The sequence below is a fragment of the Hemiscyllium ocellatum genome, chromosome 23 (genome assembly GCF_020745735.1).
Source record: "Hemiscyllium ocellatum isolate sHemOce1 chromosome 23, sHemOce1.pat.X.cur, whole genome shotgun sequence".
NCBI classification, from domain to species: Eukaryota; Metazoa; Chordata; class Chondrichthyes; order Orectolobiformes; family Hemiscylliidae; genus Hemiscyllium; species Hemiscyllium ocellatum.
Window position 1 is genome coordinate 21,079,008 of NC_083423.1, and position 21,326 is coordinate 21,100,333.

Below are 21,326 nucleotides of genomic sequence, written 5' to 3' on the forward strand. Positions count from 1 at the left end.
TGAGGCAAATATTACATATAAATTCCAAAGCACTTACATCCCGTCTCCTGGACAAAATTTTAAAGCTGGAATAATTTATTTGCCACACATCAATATAGATTCTTTTTCCTGTAGTAGTATAGGCAAGTGTGATAAAAGGTATCTAACTTTTTATCATTTGGAAGTTTGGAGTTTTAAAATAGCTGCACATATTTGGCTTCATCTCTGTGAAGGTACTTTTTTTAAGTGTCAGAAAATAATTTGACACTTAAATAATTTGACACATCAGCTCTAGAAAGCATAGGGGCTTCACTGCTGCCTCACAGCACCAGGGTTCGAATCCAATCTTGGGCGACTGTCTGTGTGGAGATTGCAGATCCTCCCAGTATCTATGTGGGTTTCCTCCATGTGCTCCAGCCTTCTAATACGATCCAAAGATGTGCAGGTTAGGTGAGTTGGCCATGCTAAATTGTCCATAATGTTCAGGTATGTGTGGGTTGGGTGGATTGGTCAGAGTAATGAGGATGGGTTTGAGTGGGATGCTATTCGTATGATCAGTATGGACTTGTTGGGCCGAAGGGTCTGTTTTCACACTGTAGGGATTCTATATAATCCAGTCAATGGCCTAGCAGGACACCTGTGGTGTGACTGGTGAAATGTTTACACAGTTGAGTTCACAATAGAGAAAAACAAATCAGGGCATTAGTTTAGCTTTTGATTTCAGTTCTGGAGAAGCTGGAGTTCAATTCAGAAGAGAGCTCCCACCACAGCAGAAGGGTATTAGTTTGTGAAGCCTTCAAGCTGTGAGAGTTTGGAAATAAGTTTTCAAGTTGTCAGAACGGTAAAGTTGTTTAGGTCATCAGCATTGAAAACGATTCTTGACAGTAGACTTGGAAAGAATTTGTGAACTGTCTCAGCAGTCCACATTGAGGAATTGCAAAGTATCATTTAAGTAAGAGATTTAAGAGCAGAGAGAGAAATGAGATTTCTCTGGCATTGGGTATCTGTAAAGGAAGTTGCAGGGTAATAGATTGAAACTTTGTTATTTATGTTTAGACCTGTCCAGCTTCATACAGTTATTCCTCCTGTACCTGCAAGGGTTCCATTCCTGAGAACCGCTGCAAATGATGAAATTTGCTTGCATGAAGCTCTTAAAGTAAGTTAAAAATAGGTTAAAAATCGCCAATATATGAATTTCATTTGCAGATGCTGAATTATATTGCTACTTTTTTTTGGAGCAGATAGGTGAATTCATTATTATGCAGATACATAGGGTTTACTGTACTTTGCTCTATTTTATTTGTGTTATGTGATAAACTTATATTCTGTGTTAAAGATCATTTGCAACCTAATGCACGTAAAAACATCACAGTTTAAAGGAGTAAGCCATTCAGCCCCTCAAGCCTGTTCTGCCATTCAGTATGATCTTGGCTAATCATCAAGCTTCTGACCATAATCCCACCCTCACTATCCCCACATCCCTTTAGCCACAAGAACTAGATCTACCCCCACCTTGATAACACAATGCTTTGGCATCAACTGCATTCTGCGATAGTGAATTCCACAGGTTCAGGCTCTCTGGGTGAAAAAAAAATTCTCCTCATCTCAGTCCTAAAATATTTACTCCTTATCCTTAAACAATGAGCCCTGATTCTGGACTTTCCCACCATCAGGAACAGCCTTCCTGCATCAAACCTCTCTAACCCTGTTAGAATTTTATAGGTTTCTATGAGACTCCGCCTCATTGTTTGAAACTCCAGTGAACACAATCACAACTAACTCAATCCTTCCTCATACTTTAGTCCTGACATTTCACAAATCAATTTTTGAAACATTCACTGCACTCCCTATATAAGCAAGAACATCCTTCCTCAGATAAGGCAACCAAACCTGCTCAAAACACTCTTACTGTGGCCCCACCTTTGCTCTGCATAACTGCAGCAAGACATTCTTGTTCCTGTGCTCAAATCCTCTCGCTGTGAAGATCAACATGCCATTTGCCTTCTTCACTGCCAAGTGCACCTGCATGTTTAGTTTCACCAACTGGTGCACAAGGACGCCTGATCTTGTTGCACATTCCATCTCTCAATTTACAGCCATTCAAATAATAATCAGCCTTCCTGTTTTTGACGCCAAATTGGATAACCTCACATTTATTCACTTTATACTGCATCTACACATAATACCGCACAAATCCACACTATACTGCATCTGCCTTGCACTTGCCCACTCACTCAGCCTGTCCAAGTTATAGTCCATCAGGTTTATTTAAAATCACAAGCTTTCAGAGTGGTGCTCCTTCATCAGGTGAAGTGCAGAGCTCCGAATGCTTGTGATTTTAAATAAACCTGTTAGATTATAATGAAAGGTTTGACAAAGGGTCAGTTAGACTCAAAACATCAGCTCTTTTCTCTCCTTACAGATGCTGCCAGACCTGCTGAGATTTTCCAGCATTTTCTCTTTTGGTTGCTGTTAGATTATAACATGGTGTAATGAGACTTCTGTCTTTATTCACCCCAGTCCAAGACTGGCATCTCCACATCAAATGCCACTGCATCATCTCTGCAATCTTCTCTCAGCTCACCCTTTTATCCAGCTTTGTGAAATCTGCATATTTTGTGATATTACACTTACTTCCCTCATCTAAGTCATTAACACATACTATGAATAACTGGAATCCTAGTGCTGATCCCTGTGATAACCCAACAGTCACTGTCTGCCATACAGGACAAAAAAAAATTATTCCTACTCTTAATTTCCTGTCTGCTCAGCAATTTTCCATCCCAACACACTACTCCCAATCCAATGCATTTTAATTTTATACATTGATATCTTGTACAGGACTTGGTTGACAGCTTTCTGAAAGTTAAATAAACCACATCCACTGGCTCTCCCTGGCTACATCCTCGAAGAATTTCAGTTGCTTTGTCAAGCGTGATTTCCCTTCTGCAAATCTATGCTGACTGTATCTGATTCAACCACTGTTTTCTCAGTGCTCTGCTTTAGATTCTACTGAATACATTTCAGTGACTAACCAGCACAGGAACCAACTGCAAAAACTAAACTTATGATCTATGAAGCCCAGTTTCACCCTGGCTTGCCCAATTGATCATTAGGATCATAACACAACAAATACTCTGCGTCAAAGTAAGAATATAAAATATTACTTTTAATGGAGAAAAATATAAAATTCCTGACTGAGGAGTCAACCCCTGTCAAATTGGAATCTATTACTGATTACTCTAACAACCCAGCTGTCCCTTATTTTATGGACTCAGATGTTTACAACAAAGAAGGAAGGTATTTGGTCCAATACATCCATACGGTTCAACAAAGATGTAAATACACTAACCTTTTTTTCAAGTATTGGCATTTAGTCGTGGAGACTACTAACTGATTATCTAAACATTGCTTTAAGGTAACACGAGTTTCTGACTCACCCACCCTTTTAGGTTTTGAGTTCCAGATTCCCTGCACCTGATGATGACATTTTATAAAAGATCTCTGCAGGTCTCCTCTTGATCTACTATCTCTTGTGTTACATCTGTGCTCCTCGGCTACGGACCTCTTTACCAAAGGATAAAACCAAAACTAAAATATTGTCTTAACTAAAGTCCTCATGCATGCAAACATTCCCATAAATCTTTTCTGTGCTATTTCCAATGCCTTTCTAAAATACAGTGGACGTACCTGGATGTGAAACTCCAGCTGAAGCCAAAGTAATGTTTAATAAAGATTCAGTCTAATTCTCTTGCTTCTGTATTTATGCCTCTATTTAACAAGCCTAGGATCCCGTTTGCTTTATTAACTGCACTTTCAACCTGTCTCATCACAATCAAAGATCTGCACACATTTATCCATAGGTCATTTTGCTTCAATCCCTACTTGAGAACTGTTTCATTTTAAACTACTTTTCCTCATGCTTTCTCTCAAAAGGTATCAACTTGCAAGTTTCTGCATTAAATTTAAATAATTAGACAGTCCGTTGGCGTGTCAATGTCTACTGCTGTGCTCCTCACAAATGGCAATCCCTTTCAGGTTTTGTGCAGCCTGAAAATCCTAAAATCATGTTCTGTAAGTAGGTAATCGACGAGTGTTATTATCGCTAGACTATTCGACCAGAAACCCAAGAAATCATCGGGGACCTGAGTTCAAATCCTGGTACAGCAGATGGTAGAATTTGAAGTCAGTAAAAAATCTAGAATGAATGACAACCATGAAACTGTTGTTGATTGTCAAAAAATCCCATCTGATTCACTAATGTCCTTTAGGGAAGGAAACTGTGTCCTTCCCCAGTCTGGTCTCCATGTGACTCCAGACCCACAGCAATGTGGTTGACTCTTAACTGCCTTCTTGGCAAAAAATGCTGGTCTATTTAGTGGCATCCACATCCCTTGAACGCATTAAAAAATATCTAGCTAAGTAACGTATATTTTTAAAAGGCCAAGGTCCCGTCTAACTTTGCTCTCCTTTACTGCTAGCCTGGCTGAGACCTGCAACTAGGACCTTGCAGTCTGAGTGACTGATGTGGTAGAGGCTTGTACCTATTATGAAAGGGTGATATAGAATGGATAATGGGCACCTGTTTTCCTGAGCAAAGAACTTCATCATTGGCAGAAAAACAAAAGGGAAATTGAGAATTTTATTTCCCTTGAGGATGGTGAGAATATTGACGTCAATGCCTGAGAACGTGGCTAGGGCTAACTCCCAATGTACTTAAAAAATTATCTGAATAAACACTTGAAGTGACCTACGAAGAGCGAGCTGGAAAGTCAAATTGGGCTGAATAACTCTTTTCTGGCTAGCACATACTTGATGGACTGAATGGTATCCTTCTGTGCTGTAAATGTTCTCTTTCTATCTTTTCACACAATCAGCCTTGATATAGGAGCTTTCCTTTTATTCTGCAATTTGAAGGGAATGGAATCTCTCACTGAAGAACGCATACTGCGGTTATTTCTAAATTTGCAGAGAATGCAACTCTAAAATGGGACAAATTTATGCAGCCAACTAAATATAAGGAATTCCATTAAAGTCAGTGATGTCTGGAAAGCAGCCACCTCATCCATCATTAACAGCAAGAACCAGCTGAGATCGGGCCGCGGGTGGTGAATTCTAAACACATTGCACTAAGGAGATTCCTACAGTCACACTGAGGTCTAACAATTTAAGTAACCCTGATATACCTCACAGACCTCAGCCTGATAAATTAGACACACCTCACACTAACATGCTGATATCTCGTAATTTCCTCAGTAACACTGTTCAATAAATCCCACAGTTTTCACTGTAGCACTCTGAAGTACACCCTCATAGTGACACTCTGATACTGCACTCCCTGCTAATGCCAGAATATTTGTCCTGGTTGAAATAAGCAGAACACTAATGCTGCTGCAGACATTCAATCTACTCACTTAAACTGTATTATACTTTGGGCAGATGAATCATTCATAAGTATATAAATGAATCAATGCTTACAGCAGAGATGCTTCAAAAGGTTAATTAAAACTGAGCAGGACAGCTGACAGATATGGACCTGCAACTGCTCTGAATATCTAAACAGCACAACATTAAGGATTGTGCAGTCTGTGTATGGGACGCAAACTAAATGGGCCAGTCGGTGGAAAGTACAATGGTGTGATTAAGTATTAAATAACTGAGTCAGTAACGTTAAAAGAAACTATGAGGTGAATGTTATCATTCTGTGGTTTTAACTCAATTGGTGGCAAGGTATCTTTGTACCTATCATTGAGATTACTTTCTGGAGGGGAGTACAGTGTTTACGTGTTTGAGGGGGTGGGGTGGGGTGGCATGAGGATGGCAGGTGAACAGTGATACAAGATGGTGGTGTGGAAAGTAGATGAAATAGAGGAGTCTCAGAGGAAGTTGAGTATGGAGATGCTGGACACAGGAAGATGGTGAGCAGATCTTGTCTTTTCTTCAGGCTCCAGCTACCTCCAACATTCCTAGGCTTTGCTGGTTCACTCCTTGTAAATGTTTGGTGGGGCTACTGGTGAGGATGACATAAAGCTGATGTGTTATTGTGATGGAGTCACTGGATTAGTAATTCTGTGACGTGGATTATTAATCCAGAGAGAGAAAACTTAAATTTACTGTGACAGGTTGAGAATCTAAATTCAGATTAAATGATTTCTGAAAAATCTGATAAAAAGAGACAGTCAGTTTCTGAAGCTGTCAAATTTGTTGTAAAAATGCAACTAGTTCACAAATATTCTTTTGAGAAAGAAAGCTGCTATCTGTACTTCTGTGTGCATGTAACTCGAATAAACTGTAAGATTATAAGGGTCATGCTCAGGAAAAAAATAACTTTATACATGGGGATAAACATTCAGGAAAATGTGTGGGTTTTTTTGACATGATGAACAGAAAAACAGAATTAACTTAAATAGATAGTTACTAAATAATGCTGTAATATGGAATGATATTGGTATCCTTGTACATGAATCATAAAAGGGTAGCATGTAGATTTAAAAGCAATTAGGAAGGCAATGGAATTTCTTTCTGCAGAAGATCATTAATCTGTGGAATCCCTTTCTCAGATATCAGTGGAGGCTGGGTAATTGAGTATACTCAAGACTGAATTAGACAGTGTTTTACTCTATCTGGGAATCCAGGGTTATTGGGACTGGCAGGGGCTTGGAGAATGAAGAGATGCCTTACTTCTAACTTATTTGTTCTGAATTTATAATTCTATGCTGATTTACAGCATCTTTGTTTTACACTGAACACTTAAGGGACTATGAAGACCTCACATTTTTGATAGGCAATTTGGGACACCCACTTTGAAACTAGTTATCCATTTGCAACACAAGCTGCTTCCCTGATTACTGGGTTCCAAATATTCTAATGCAGAGACAGAGGGAAACTGATAGAAGTTCCCTGCTGGGTCGCACCACCACAATGAGCAGAGATTTTCCCCTCATGACATATTCCTAGTTCAACTTAGTGATAACCTGCAAATCACTATGATGCAAACTTTAGTAAGGACAAAGTACCTGGTCAACTCCCACAGCGAAATAAGAGGGTAGAAAGGTTTCCAGATGTGTTTTATGCTTCAATTATTAATCTGCAGGCGTCTACGTGTTAGGCGATCTGACATCACTGGGAATATCAGCATTTATCGCGAATTCCAAATTTGTTCCTGTTTGATTCATGCTAGTTATTTGATACAAATGTGTGTCTTGCTTTGCCTTTTCATAGGACAATAATAAGTCAAGCACTTTGTTGTGGAGTTTACCTACAAGAATACTCAGATTCCTTCCCTAAAAAAACAAGGTGGACGAGTTGGGATTTTACAACTATGCAACGACTTCATGGCCATGTTTACTATTCCCTGATTTTATTGCCGTCTCCAAAAATTGAATTCAAGTTTTACTTGAATGTGGAGATTTAAAATGACCTACTTTGGATTGTTAGTCCAGTAGCATATCACAAAATAAGCGTATGAGTGTTTTTGAGTGTCAGGCTCCCCCACAAAATGCCAAACTGCTAATGAAATTAACACAATTAAAATTCATAATAAATTGGATAAGGATCAAAATTTTCATTGCAGGCTAAGATTCCTCAGTATAGTGAATTGCTTTTTGGCTGTAGATCCTAGGATGAATGACTACAGGTGGTGGATTCCACTTGCGTCAATATTATTCCCAATTTGATTTGAAAATATCTTCTATATTGCCTCAAGAGCCAAGGATTTTCTGTATGCAAATTTTGAACACCCAATGGTATATACAATATCATAGAATTCCCAAAAGTCAAAATGGAGGAAATGGCTTCCATGACTTCAAGCTTTGTTACTGTGGCAAGATTACTGTGAAATTTCAACAAGCTGTGTGTCAGGAGTCAATAGAGCAAGCAGAAACTTTCCAGAGCCCAGAATTGCCTGAAACTTTGAATTTACTCATAGATTCATGCTAGGATCTGAGAGTCAGTCTTCCTATTCTCACAGTGCTTAGGCAGTCTATCTTTTTGCATTTCATCAATACTGTAATGTCTACAGTTTTATGTATTGTAATCTTCAGATGTTATGGTTATCAATACAGTAGCAATAGAAATTATTTTGCAATATAAAGTATATTAACATTCTGAAATTTAACTTACAAGATGTCAAGCAAGCAGCCAGATTTAACCTGTATTTCACAGTACATATAGAAAGAACTGTTCTCAAGATGCTTTTAAGATAACAGAATACATTATGAAATGCATTCACTACTGTAATGTACAGAAGCATGAATGTCAATTTACACACAGTAAAGATCCACAAACAGCTAGAATCAGGTCACCACTGCAGTAGGATTGGTTGAAGGATAAATACTGGTTAGGGCATCAGGAAGAAGTTCCCATTGTTTTTCAAATAAAGCCCTGGTATCTTTTGAAACCATTTGAGTGCTCAGGTTGGACACCAGCTTTAATATCTCATCCAAATGTTAAGTCCTCTATAAAGATTCTCTAAGTTAATGCAAATTGTGGTTATGTCTGCATTGCATTAGCACCTGTATGCTATTATAATCACCTCCTGCTGATGCTGACTCTGAAGTACAACAATTGGTGACCTTCTGACTGAATCAGTCACTCCAGGGTATCTTTTACATGAACTACATAAACTCCTCAATTAAATTTCACCTGTAACTTACTGACAGCCATATATGCTTTGTGTATTTAATCCAACGTAACTCCTCTATTAGATTTCAGGCTGCAGCTCAGTCGCAGATATTCATTATTTTACAAAAAAATCACTCAACCTTTTGATTAGAACCCTCAGTCCAAGACATCCATTGTCATGCAAATAAACTAGCCCAACCCTAGATCAGATTCCAGGCATTCATTCACATCCAATCATGTATTATTAGATTCCAGCCCACATAATGCTGCAATTCTGCTTCCAAACTCTGAAGTTCTGTGCTAATTTAACTTATGTTGGGGATGTGTTAAAGCTGATGCTATTTGCCAAACACCTACATTACTAGGTAGGGGAAAATAACAGCCAGGTTTTTCTCACCTGGCAAAGTAAATCATTTTTGCATGGTAGATGAGGATGTAAAATGAACCATAATGACCTTTATGATCAATAACCAACCAAGCCTCTCAGCTTAGACTTCATCAGGTAGGCCAGTTAGGAGATTGCCAAGACAGAAAAAAGCAGTAACTGACAGAGATACAAATAAAGAAACCGAAAGCACAAGATAAATGAGAATTAGAAACAGTATTGTGGTCTGAGATGGAGCTGCACAAAATCATAAATCCAAAAGGTGATTAAAGGCACAAGGTGAGTGTGAAACAGCAACATCAAGAGTGGATGAAAGAGTTTGGGGATGTTGGGGGGGGGGAGGGTTAAATGGGACGAACTGAAGAGCTGAGAAAAGAAAAGCAACAGAAAAAGTAAAAGGTGAAACAGAAAGAAACATTTAAACAACGATATTTTGGTTATTTATTTTAGTTATGCTTAAGAAGGTTCCATGTCTTCAGTTGGTATCCATAGTTCTTGGGGTTGGGAGTGTTTCAAGCATGTAGTCCTGATGAAGGGCTTTTGCCTGAAACGTTGATTTTACTGCTCCTTGGATGCTGCCTGAACTGCTGTGCTTTTCCAGCACCACTCTAATCTAGAATCTGGTTTCCAGCATCTGTAGTCATTGTTTTTACCTAGTGTTTCAGGCAATCTAGTTACTGTTTTGCGGTGATTAAAAGAGTTTTAGAAAGCTCCTAGCAGTTGTATAGTATGTTTAAGAATCATAGTCTTTTCATTGTTGGATAGTGCAACATGAATGACCTCTAACTTATAGCATGAGTGGAGTCTTAAGTGCAAAGCTTGCATTTGTCTCACATTTGAATGCATCTGAAAGTATTCCCATGGATCTGTATACAGGTAGTGCATATCCTCAGCTAATCCTTCACAGTTACACAGCATCAGAATCTCTCCATACATAAATCTAAGCACTAATCTGTAAGATCTGTGAAAATGTGAATGCAAGCCCCTGTCGTGTAAGACGAAATGGTGAGTGATCAGTTGATACTCTCCCAATCTGATTGACGTAAGGTCAAATATCCAATCAAAACAATGGACTTCAAGAGGTTTGCTGAGACCCTCTGTTATACAACAGATAATTGCAAGAGTGTAATCAAATGAACTTGGCTGCTATGTAACTGCAAGAGGTGGACTGAGACCTTTTATGTTTCCACAACATTGGAAGGAGTTAAGGAACAAGAACCCATCACAAAGAGGATGTCAATAAATGAACAAGATGAAAGCAATGTGGACAATGAGCTGCCAACTTCAACAAAGAAAGTTAAACATTTTTGGTTCCTCACACTTTCTTGACATTACCAGCTGAAAACAAATACTCCAACCAGAAGGCGAGGAAACTAGAACAGCCATCTCTTTGTCTTTTTCAACTAAAGTCATAGTTTAGAAAACAGAGGTAGCTTCTGACAAGCCTATTGCTGCAACTCGAAGGGATGAACACTGCAAGTGGCAACATCCTGGGTCTGAGAACAACTTATGCATGACCAGGCTCTCACTCTGTACATCACTCTTTCTCCCTCTCTCTTCCACACACATAGGCACAGACACACACAAGAAGAGGAACACGGTAGAACAGGGCTTCAAATTTTGAAACTTGGTACCAAATGCTGTGAAATTAAATGATTGGGTGGGGAGACAATGGAGAGAAAACTTGGTAGAAGAAAACAGCACATTTACCTTTGCCATGAGAGCGGACCTCTGCATGTGGCATGTAAGGATGATGCAGAAATGGAAAATAAATAAATACATATTGGCCAAGAAATGGAGCTGGTAAGTTATACGTGAATTGAATCTGATTCCAGAATTGTGTTCTTCGTGCAACTGAGTTATCATTTAGAGCTGGGTGAACATGCAGAGTCTCGGGAAGGAATGGGCAGCATGCAGAAGGAATGAGTGCGTGTGTTCAGTAGCATCGAAAGGGGACAGATGGCGGGAAGGGAGAAATGAGAGGCGGATGGAAAGAGGTGTTTCAGCACCATGGAGAGGGCATAGACATGGACCGGTCATTCATTTCAGCACCATGGAGAGGGCATAGACAGGGAGAGGGCATAGACAGGGACCATTCATTCATTTCAGCACCATGGAGAGGGAATAGTTAGAGTGTTCAGGAGTACATCGTGCCTCGGAGATGAAATGATGCAAAAGGAGAGAGAAGTGAGTTCTGAAAGAGTGAAATACAGACGGTAAGAGAGAATTAGTGTGGGCGATGGTGAGGTACACAGAGATTGGGTGAGATGGGTGGTTCAGCTCTAGGATATGGGGCTCCGCACTGACCTTTAACTCGCTCCCCTCGGTGCAGCAGGATCTCACCCTCTCCCTGGGGCTGGTAGGGTTTCACCACGATGAAGGTCCGTCCCGGAACGGCACTGTACAGTTTGCGCTTGGGTCCTCTATGTACAGGAGCTGGGGTCGTGCTCGGTTCGGCGCTCACGGTGCTCGGGCTGTAAACAAAAACATAGGTGACAGTAGTTCTCCCAGACCCGGGACCGGGACCGGGGGGTGTCCCCTCCCGCATGCTGCCCGGGACTGGGGACGGCTTGGGGGGGGGTGGGGGGACGGGCGGTGCTGAGGGGAATGACAGTGGCTTCAGTGCACTCGGCCTCTCCCGGCCGGGGCTGGGCTCGGACGGCCGCCCGGCTCCGCTGACATCGCTAGTCCGAGGAGGGCGCTGATGTCGCCGGCCGCAGCCAGAGCTGCGGCATCCTCCCCCGGCCCCGGGAGCTCCCTCACATGTCAGCGGCTGAATCCGAGCTCCGGCTCGCTCACTCACTCCCGGGCTGGAAACCAAACTAACGCCTCAGACCGCCCCATCCGCTCACACCGAGCCCGCCCCTCTCACTGGGAATGACCTCGCTGCTAGCCCCACCCAGGGCAGCCCTGCTCCGCTCCCGCCCCTTTACCGGCTATCCCCCCCCCTCCACCCCCCCTTACATTCACAGGTAACCCTCCCCTGCACAGGCCACTCCCTTCACGCAGGGTTATTATACCTCTCCTCTCCAATCCTTTTCCTTGTCTATAACCTTTCATCTCCTGCCTCTTCCCCGCTCTTCCTATCCAACCCAAGTTCAGGAAACGGGATTTTTGTTAAAAATATGTCAAATCCTGCAAAGCCTGCTACTTCTAGCTAGGATCTTCTTGGAAAGAGTATCTTAAGTTGAAACTATTTCTTTAGAAAGGATACAAAAATGCATTTTATTTCTTTGAAAGAGAATCGAACAAACTGAATTTTTAAAGATCATTCTGTTTGAGAGACTTCCTCACTAGATCAGCCGTAAATGGTGAGGCTCTGTCCAAGGTGAGATACCTCTCTCAAAAGACACAGAGAGTCTCTAGAGTGATTTTAAAATTTTACTGGGATGTCAAAGTGTCTGAGTGGAGTTTGCACATTCTCCCCGTGTCTGTGGGGGTTTCCTGCGGGTGCTCCGGTTTCCTCCCACAGTCCAAAGATGTGCAGGTTAGGTGGATTGGCCATGCTAAATTGCCCATAGGGTCCAGGGACATGCAGACTAGGTGGAGTAGCCATGAGAAATACAGAATGAAGGCATAGGGTAGGTGGGTCTGGGAGGGATGCTCTTCAGAGGATTGGTGTGAACTCAATGGGCTGAATGGCCTGGCTCTGTACTGGAGGGATTCTAAGATACTAGATTTCCCTAGAGCTTCATTTTGAAATAGACAAGGTGGGTCACAACTTTTTTTCCAATCTGGGCAGTAAGTCATTTCCATGCAATGATCAAAATTTCTCCAGTTCTCTTCAAGGTGAAGACCTCCATTTCCTTTTGCAAAGGGAAAATAGTTTGGTGACTGGTTTGATGACAGGTTTGATAGCCGCACAACTAGCATTGAATGACATGTACAGTACCTTTATCGAGAAGTTTTTGTGGCAATCTTTACAAAAGTACAGCTACTAAGTTATTATTTAAAGCCTTATTAATGAGAACATTAATCCTGATCCATGAACCTAAATATTTACTATCAGTGTCCACCAGGTGTAACAACTAAAAGACTAACTAAAACATTTTTCAAACTTTCTACAGTAGTACCTCTCACAGTGGTGACTTTTACTACGGGGGGTGGGGGGGGGGGAGGGGAAAGGAGCAAAGGTGTGATGTCATGATAGGTATATAATTTATATGTAAATTTAACTTTTAAAATTTGGATTATAAAATAAATGCAAATAGTTGTTGATTACCTTCCTTTTAAAAAGAGGATCAGGGAATCCTTGCGAACAGTAATCTAAATCCAGCATTTTGTCAGCAAATAGGTGTCAATAGGAAATGTTTGTACTGTTGGATTTATGGCAGATAGAGTAAACATGTAAGAATATTAGCTTTGTTTTCAGTTCACAAGAATCTAGGATGAACAAGATTTTTTTAAAAAAATCTGTTCATATTATATTTAATTTAGAAGCAAGATTAGTTTCTCTCCTTAAAGAAAGATCCGAGCAGCTCAGTGAAGAAAACACTTCAGCAAACAGAAAGAATTCGCGAAATTTCCAGGACAGGGGAGCTTGCTTAAAAATCTGTAGGTTATTGGAATTCAGACAGTTTAGTCTCTTAGAATTGTAAAGAGTTCATATTGGAAGATTTGGAAGGAACTGCCTTCACAGTGCATGGGAAAGGGCTTAAAGAATCACATAAGTATAAGCTGGAAGAGTTGAGATAAGGAATACAATTTATCTGAATTTGTGTTTCTATAATAGACATTGTCAGGAAATGTTTAGAAACTTTGTTTTGATGTGTTGTTTAAATCTAGTTAACGCTCCTTTATATTTAGATAGTTTGGTTTGTTTATATCTCCTTTTTTAATAAGTATCCATTCAGCCACTAAGGAAAATCTACACTTTTGTGTGGATGTGACTTGGTGACTAACCACCAAGTTAACTCACTAAACCAAGAAAAACATCAAGCCAGATTTCATTCTGTCATCTGTCTCATCCAGCAGTATCATCAGCTGGGATCACAGCAATGGGAACACCACCATCTTCAACTTCTCCTCTAGAATCCTCATGATCTTGACTTTTAGATTAGATTCTCTACAGTGTGGAAACAGGCCCTTCGGCCCAACAAGTCCCCTCCGAAGAAAAACCCACCCAAACCCATTTCCCTACCCTATATTTCCCTCTAACTAACGCACCTAACACTGTGGGCAATTTAGCCAATTCACCTGACCTGCACATCTTTGGATTGTGGGAGGAAACCAGAGTGCATGGAGGAAACCCATGCAGACACGGGGAGAATGTGCAAACTCCACACAAACAGGCAGGAATCAAACCCAGGACCCTGGCGCTGTGAGGCAGCAGTGCTAACCACTGAGCCACTGTGCTGCCCCAGTAATATGGAGGAGCTGGTGTTGGACTGGGGTGGACAAAGTTTAAAAATCACATAACACCAGGTTATTGTCCATTTGGAAGCAATAGCTTTTGCAGCAGTGTTCCTTCATCAGGTAGCTGTCAGCAGGATCATAAGACACAGAATTTATAGCAAAAAATTACAGCATCATACAACTGAAATGATATATTGAACAAACTTAGATTGTTGTTAAGTCTTTCAACTTTTACAATAGGTTTCAGACTGTGGTTCATTAATATGTAAATCCCAGAACTTCTTTTAAGTCACATTCTCGAGATAACTTAAGGTTTTATTAAAAATAAAGTGACATCTCAGCTCAACAATGCATTAAAGATGTGAGGTTAGAGTCTGTCTGTATCCCAATCTTGAGTCAGGCTGGTTCTACTTAGAAAGACTTAACAACAATCTAAGTGTGTTCAATATATCATTTCAGCAGTATGACACTGTAATCTTTTGCTATAAATTCTGTATTTTATGATCCTGCTCCACTGCTATCTGATGAAGGAGCAACACTCTGAAAGCCAGTGCTTCCATTTAAACCTGTTGGACTATAACATGGTGTTGTGTGATTTTTAAATGATCTTGACTTAGGCATTTATTGTTACTTTTTCACAGTTGCTGGATCAAGATCTTAGAACCTATCAGCAAACAAAGTTGTCAGCACCTTCATTACATACACTACAGCAATTCAAGAAGGTCCACAATCACTTTTTCTGGAGCATCGAGAGATGGATAATAAATGCCAGCCTTATTAGTGTTACTCACATCTAGACACAAAACATATATTAAAATGAAGAATAGCTGTTTCATTATAAGTGACTTTGAGAGGCGCCCAATCTTGTTCTCACACCAGACATTCAGAGTAGAGGTCATTGCAAGAAATCAAGATTTGGAACCCTGTTTGATTTCCCCTGAGTCACATGCACTAAGGACTAGTGCAAAATGACAGTCATACAGCATTCTCCAATCTAAACAGTCAGACCTGGCATGCAGTACTATTTGCAAGAGTCTGTTTTCTTGTTTGCAAATGGGCAAACAGGCACCATCTGGACTGTGACTGCCTCAGTGGAATATGAGGCATAATTTGCAGAGCTTATCGGCCAAGGCACAAAATTTCCCTCAGTGAAATGCAATGCAGAGAACACTTGAAGCATGTAAATATCTGAAGTACTGTTCAGGATATGCCTGCTCCTGAGGATGTTCGAAAAGGAGCAACAAATATGTTTTTCGGAATAAACACTTAAAAGTTTATGCGAAAACATTGAGCTGTTTGAACTGATTTTCTTTGAGAAAGGGACTTGGTGAAAAATTATAATCAAAGATCATCTTGCATTTATACTTCAGGGTGTTCAGAAATGCTTTGGAACGAAGCATTTTGGAATGCAATAACTGTTGCACTGTAAGAAATGAGGCAACCAACTGTGCACAGCGAGGTCACCATCAATAGCAATGACATAATGATGAGAGAATCTGTTTTCATGATCATTGATTGAGAAATGTATATTTACCACAAAACCAAAAATGTTCCAAAATACTTCAGTATTACCTTTTAGAAAAACCTGAGCGATCATACCTAGTCTTGTTTTAGTGTCTCATCTGAAAGACACCTTCTGTGACACCAAGACACAGTAAAGTAGATCTAGATTTGAGACTTTGCCTGGACTAAATTGCTGATCTTAGCCAGGGTGGGAGGGAACCTCAGTACTTTTGGTGCAAGGAGGAGAGAAAATGGAAAAATCCCTGGCATAACGTGCCAAGACTATTCCTCCAGTGCAGTGGAAATTTGAGGGGAGACATTCGGAAGGATAGAGCTGGGTAAGAAGGGAAGCTAAGGGGAACACTTTAATCAAAAAGGAGAATGGGGATTTGCAATGATTCCGAGGGAATGACTTTAACAGGAACAATATGGATGAGGTCAAGACAACTCGATGTAGAAATATTCCCCGCAGGCTACAGGACCCTGATGTTTGGATCAAATGGTGGTCAGAAACATGGTCTTGTGCTGGGAATTTTCACTAAACTGTGATTTTCCCTAAATTAATTAACTCAGAGGGTAGACCCATGCCCAATTAAGAATAGCCAAGAGGTGGCCCTCCACCATTAAAGAAGCAGTAGACTTCAAGGTGGAGGGGTTGGTCTCTGAATCCACTTGGTGCCTGGAGGTTAATTGATAATGTCCAGTTGGCCTCTGATATTTGGTCTTTGAACAGCCTTATTGGCTGCATGAGGCACGTGGACAGATAGCCCCTGTACCTCCATCCAGGATGGGATGGTACTGGGAATCCAGGGGTTTCTGGCTGATGGGGCAAATTTCCAAGTCTGCCTGCCTCCATGCTCTCCCTCACTGCAGCTAGAAATTCAACCTGATGTGTTTCTATGGTGAGAATGAAGGATGTTGTGAGTTATGGCAAGAAAGTGATGGGGCGTGGTGTTGAAGTCCATTTTGAGAAGGTAAAGCAGGTACGATTAAGCTGTGTTCAGAAGGTGGGTGGGGAGCTGAGGGATTTAGTGAGCAATTTTTTGAAGATTAAATTCAGGTTGCGTCTCCCCTGTCATCTGCAGAGAAAAGATCCCACGACATGATTTTGAAAATTAGTGGTTATCCTTTGTCATGACCAAGTTATATTTCTCAACCAATGTCACAAGCATTGCATATGTAATCATTTGTCACATTACTGTTTGGGGAGCCTGGATGTGCATAAATAGATTGCAATTTATCCGTTATTACAATGTGTACATTTTACAAAGTATTCAATCTGCAGTAAAGTGCTTTGGAAAGATCCTGAAGTTGTGAAAGGTACTTGAGCTATAGGGAGAGACTGAACAGGCTGGGGCTGTATTCCCTGGAACGTCGGAGGCTGAGGGGTGACCTTATAGAGGTTTACAAAACTATGAGGGGCATGGATAAGATAAATGGATAAGTCTTTTCCCTGGAGCTGGGGAGTCCAGAACTAGAGGATAAGTTTAGAGTGAGAAAGGAAAGATGTAAAAAATACCTCAGGGACAACTTTTTCACACAGAGGGTGGTACGTGTATGGAATGAGCTGCCAGAGGAAGTGGTAGAGGCTGGTACAATTACAACATTTAAAGGCATTTGGACGGGTATATGAATAGGAAGGGTTCGGAAGGATATGGGCTGGGTGCTGGCAAGTGGGACTAGATTGGGTTGGGGTATCTGGTCGGCATGGACGGGTTGGACCGAAGGGTCTGTTTCCATGCTGTACATCTCTATGACTCTATAAATTAAACATTTGTTTCTTCTAAGCAATATGCAAATAGGTGACAAAATAATCAGGGATTAGCTATTATCAACTACGATGGTGCCCTTTTCACTGGCTTCAACTGATTGGTTATATCACCCTAATATAACCCCTATTCATCTGATGACAACTGGGGACCCTCAGTTGCAACTACAATGATGCTTGCCTATTCAACTGAATATGGAGTGCCCCGTTAGTAAATCAATGACCTATACATGATGGTATTCAAGAAGGCTAAAGTGACAAGGTAATGTCATAAGACAGACTATTAACCCAGACACCCAGGCAAATGCTCTGGGAAACAGTTCAAGCCCCAACACTGCAGTTGCAGAAATTTAAATTCAATAAATATGGAATGTCTCAATGAAATATGAATCTGTTGTGGTTAAAAACCCATCTGGTTCAGTTATACCACCTGAGAAGGAAATCTATCATTGTTCACTGATCTGGCTTACATGTCAGCCCTGACACATAGCAGCCAACTCATGAACACCCTTTAAAATGGCTCAGTAAGATCCTCAGCTATTGTGATCACAACAAAGTTTAAAAAGGAATGAAACTGGACAGACAACCCAGCGTTAACCTAGATACCAAAAACAACCCAGCAGGCCCTGGCGAGCCTGCAAAATGCTCCTTAGTAACAGCTGAAAGGAGATGGGGACTGTGCCAAAATTGGAAGCCAATACACCATCTATACCAAGCCACAGTCTGACACAGACGTACTCTCAGATCATACCTTATACACAATGTTTCCGACAATGCCATCATTATCACTGGATACATCCTGTCCCACCAACAGCGACAACAAAACAGTGGAATACAATCAGGACGGAATTGCTGTGGAATCACCACTGACTTCCGACCACGTGAAGTTTCAATGACATCAAATTAAAAATGAGCAAGGACAACCCCCCCCATCACTTGTTGATTATCACCGACCACACAACCCTCTTCACCTGATGAATCAATATTTCCCTGTATTCAACACCACTTGGAGGGAGCACTCAGGGTGGCAAGGGCACAGGATTTACCTCTAGGTGGGGGGGGGGGGGACACACTTCAATGTCCATCACCAGGAGTGGCACAACAACACCACTGGTTGAGCTGTTCAAGCCCTGATCGTGACAGCTGCCAGACTGGGGTAATGACAGGCAGTGAGGGAAACGTCTACTTGACCTCACCTTCATCAGTTGACTTGCCAAGAATGCATCTGTCCCTGACAGTATCAGGAAGGCTGACCATGAGCTGTTTTTGTGAGAAGTCCTGTTTAGATACCTAGGACTAAAATCTCCTCCATTGTGTTGAGTGTTGTGATCACCAAATGAAGTAGATTTGGAAAAGATCGTGCAATCCATGAGGTGCAGTGGGCCATCAGCAACAGTAGAATTCTACTCTGATGCAATCTACAACATCATGGCCCCAACTCACTCCTCACTCTCCCATTACCATCAAGCCAGGAAATCTACCCTGGTGCAATGGAGAGTGCAAGAGGGCATGCCAGGAGCTGCACCAGGCATAGCAGAAAAATGAGGTGTCAGCTTGGTGAAGCTACAGAAGATTAGCTGTGTGCCAAACAGCAGAAGCAGATTGTCAGAGAGAGCTAAGCAATCCAACAGCCGCTGATCAGATCTCAGCTCTACTCCCCTGTCACATCCAGCCATAAATGTGGTAGACAATGAAACAACATGCTGGAGGAGGGTCCACAAATATCCCCCTCCTCAATGATAGGATAACCCTGCACATCAGGGCAACCTATAAGGCTGGAGTTATACCTGCTGCAAAGGAAGATGGTTGAAGCTGTTGGAGGTCAGTTATCTTAGTCCTAGGTCATCTCTGCAGTTCCTCAGATTATATATTTCCTAATCAATTTGTTTGGAGATGTTATTACAAACTCTGGAGCAGGTGGGACCTGAAACCAGGCAGTTTCTCAGGATAGGGCTCTGGGATCAACCATCCTCAGCTGTTTCCTGATTTCTCTGTTCACTGCTGTGCTCACTATCATTTGATTCACAGTCTTGTCATCTTCTGCTTTGAGTTGAAATTACTGTCTACTAAACAATGGTAACGAAAACGATAGCAATGAAAAGATCCATTTATCCGTCAAGCCTATTCCATATCACTGTACATTATAATATAGACACTTGCTAAACATCTGGAAATCACTAGTGAAATAAACAGATAAAATCACAAGGCAAAATTGTTTTCCACGGGTGATTAAAACTAATCCAAAATCAGTAATTAATATTATTAGGTGTACAGGTCTTGTACAAGGTCATCTTTGCCCTAGAAATTGATGTCTACATTGGACGGCGAAGTCTTGTACAGTTCTGCACTTTCACTCAATTCTTGCACTGCTCCCTAGCTACTCATTCTTCATCATCTTCCTTTTGTACAAACTTAAGCCACCCTAAGGGTGACTGGAACAAAATACAAAAATGATTCCGTTTTTTATCATGCACTTATGGGATGTGGGCATTGCTAGCTGGGCCAGCTTTTATTGCCCATTTGAGGATGTCTTTGAGAAGGTGATGTTGAATCTCCTTCCTGCATTACTACAGAGCACATGCTGTAGATAGAGACCACAATGCCATGAGGGAGGGAGTTTCAAGTTTTGGATCAAATGGTGACAATATATTTCCAAGTCAAGATGGTGAACGGCTTGTGGGAAACTTGCAGGTGGAGATACATCCATTTATCTGTAGCCCATGTTCTTCTAGATGATAGTGGTGATGGTGTGGAAGATGCTGTCTCAGGTGTGTTCGTGAATTTCTGCAGTGCATCTTGTAGATAGTACACAGTGCTGCTACTGAGCATTGGTGATGGGAAGGAATGGATACTTATAGATGTGGTGCCAATCAAGTGGGTTGTTTTGTCCTGATAATGTCAAGCTTTTTGAGTGTTATCAGAGGTGCACCTATCCAGGCAGGTGGGGTCCATTGGTGGATCAAATGGGACATTACCCTGCACGTTGTGAGGTGAAGTGAAGAGATTCCTTCCCTAATGGCATTGTGGGCTCTATCTACAGCATGTGGGCTGCAGTGGTTCAAGGAGGAAGTTCAACACCTCACCAACAACAAACTCCCTGCTGGAGTGGAGCTAACTTACAGAACTTGTGGGAAATTATTCCACCATTTTCAAGCCAAAACCAAAGTCACTCCAACCAGTGTCATCGAGCTGCAGTACACAGATGATGCCTGTACATACATAATTTTAGAAGATGTACTCCTGGCCAGTATCAGCACCTTAATGGAGGAATATGAGAACATGGGTCTCACCCTGAACATCTGCAAGACAAAGGCCCTCCACCAATCTGGCTTGGCATTGTGGAGCAAACCCCTGAACATCAAGGTCCACAGGGGAGGCCTTAGAAAATGGTGACCATTTCCAATACCTTGGAAGTGCCCTATTGGCCAAAGCAGCTGTTGATGAAGAGATCCAGCATTGCCCCCAGTTTGCTTTGGCTCCCTGAGGAAAAAGGTGTTTGAGGACAACAACATCAGATCTGACACCAAGATCAAGGTATAGAGAGCTGTGGTGGTCCCCGCACCCCCACACCCCACCCCCTCCCCCCGTCCCCCAATATGGCTCTGAGATGTGGACTGTCTACAGCAGACACCTCAAGGCGCTGGAGCAATACCCCCAATGCTGCCTGCACAAGATCCTGCGAATAAGGTGGGAAGACAGATGCACCAACACCAG

The 21,326-nt window shown here is 41.5% G+C and overlaps 1 protein-coding gene across 1 annotated transcript in view; it reads right to left on the reverse strand.

Annotated features, from left to right (window-relative positions):
- shank3a (SH3 and multiple ankyrin repeat domains 3a) overlaps window positions 1–21,326 on the reverse strand; it is a 994,510-nt gene that overhangs the window by 419,748 nt on the left and 553,436 nt on the right. The window contains exon 12 of the mRNA XM_060842760.1: window positions 11,294–11,460. Coding sequence (XP_060698743.1) covers window positions 11,294–11,460 — 167 coding nt within the window. The remainder of the gene's footprint in view (window positions 1–11,293; window positions 11,461–21,326) is intronic.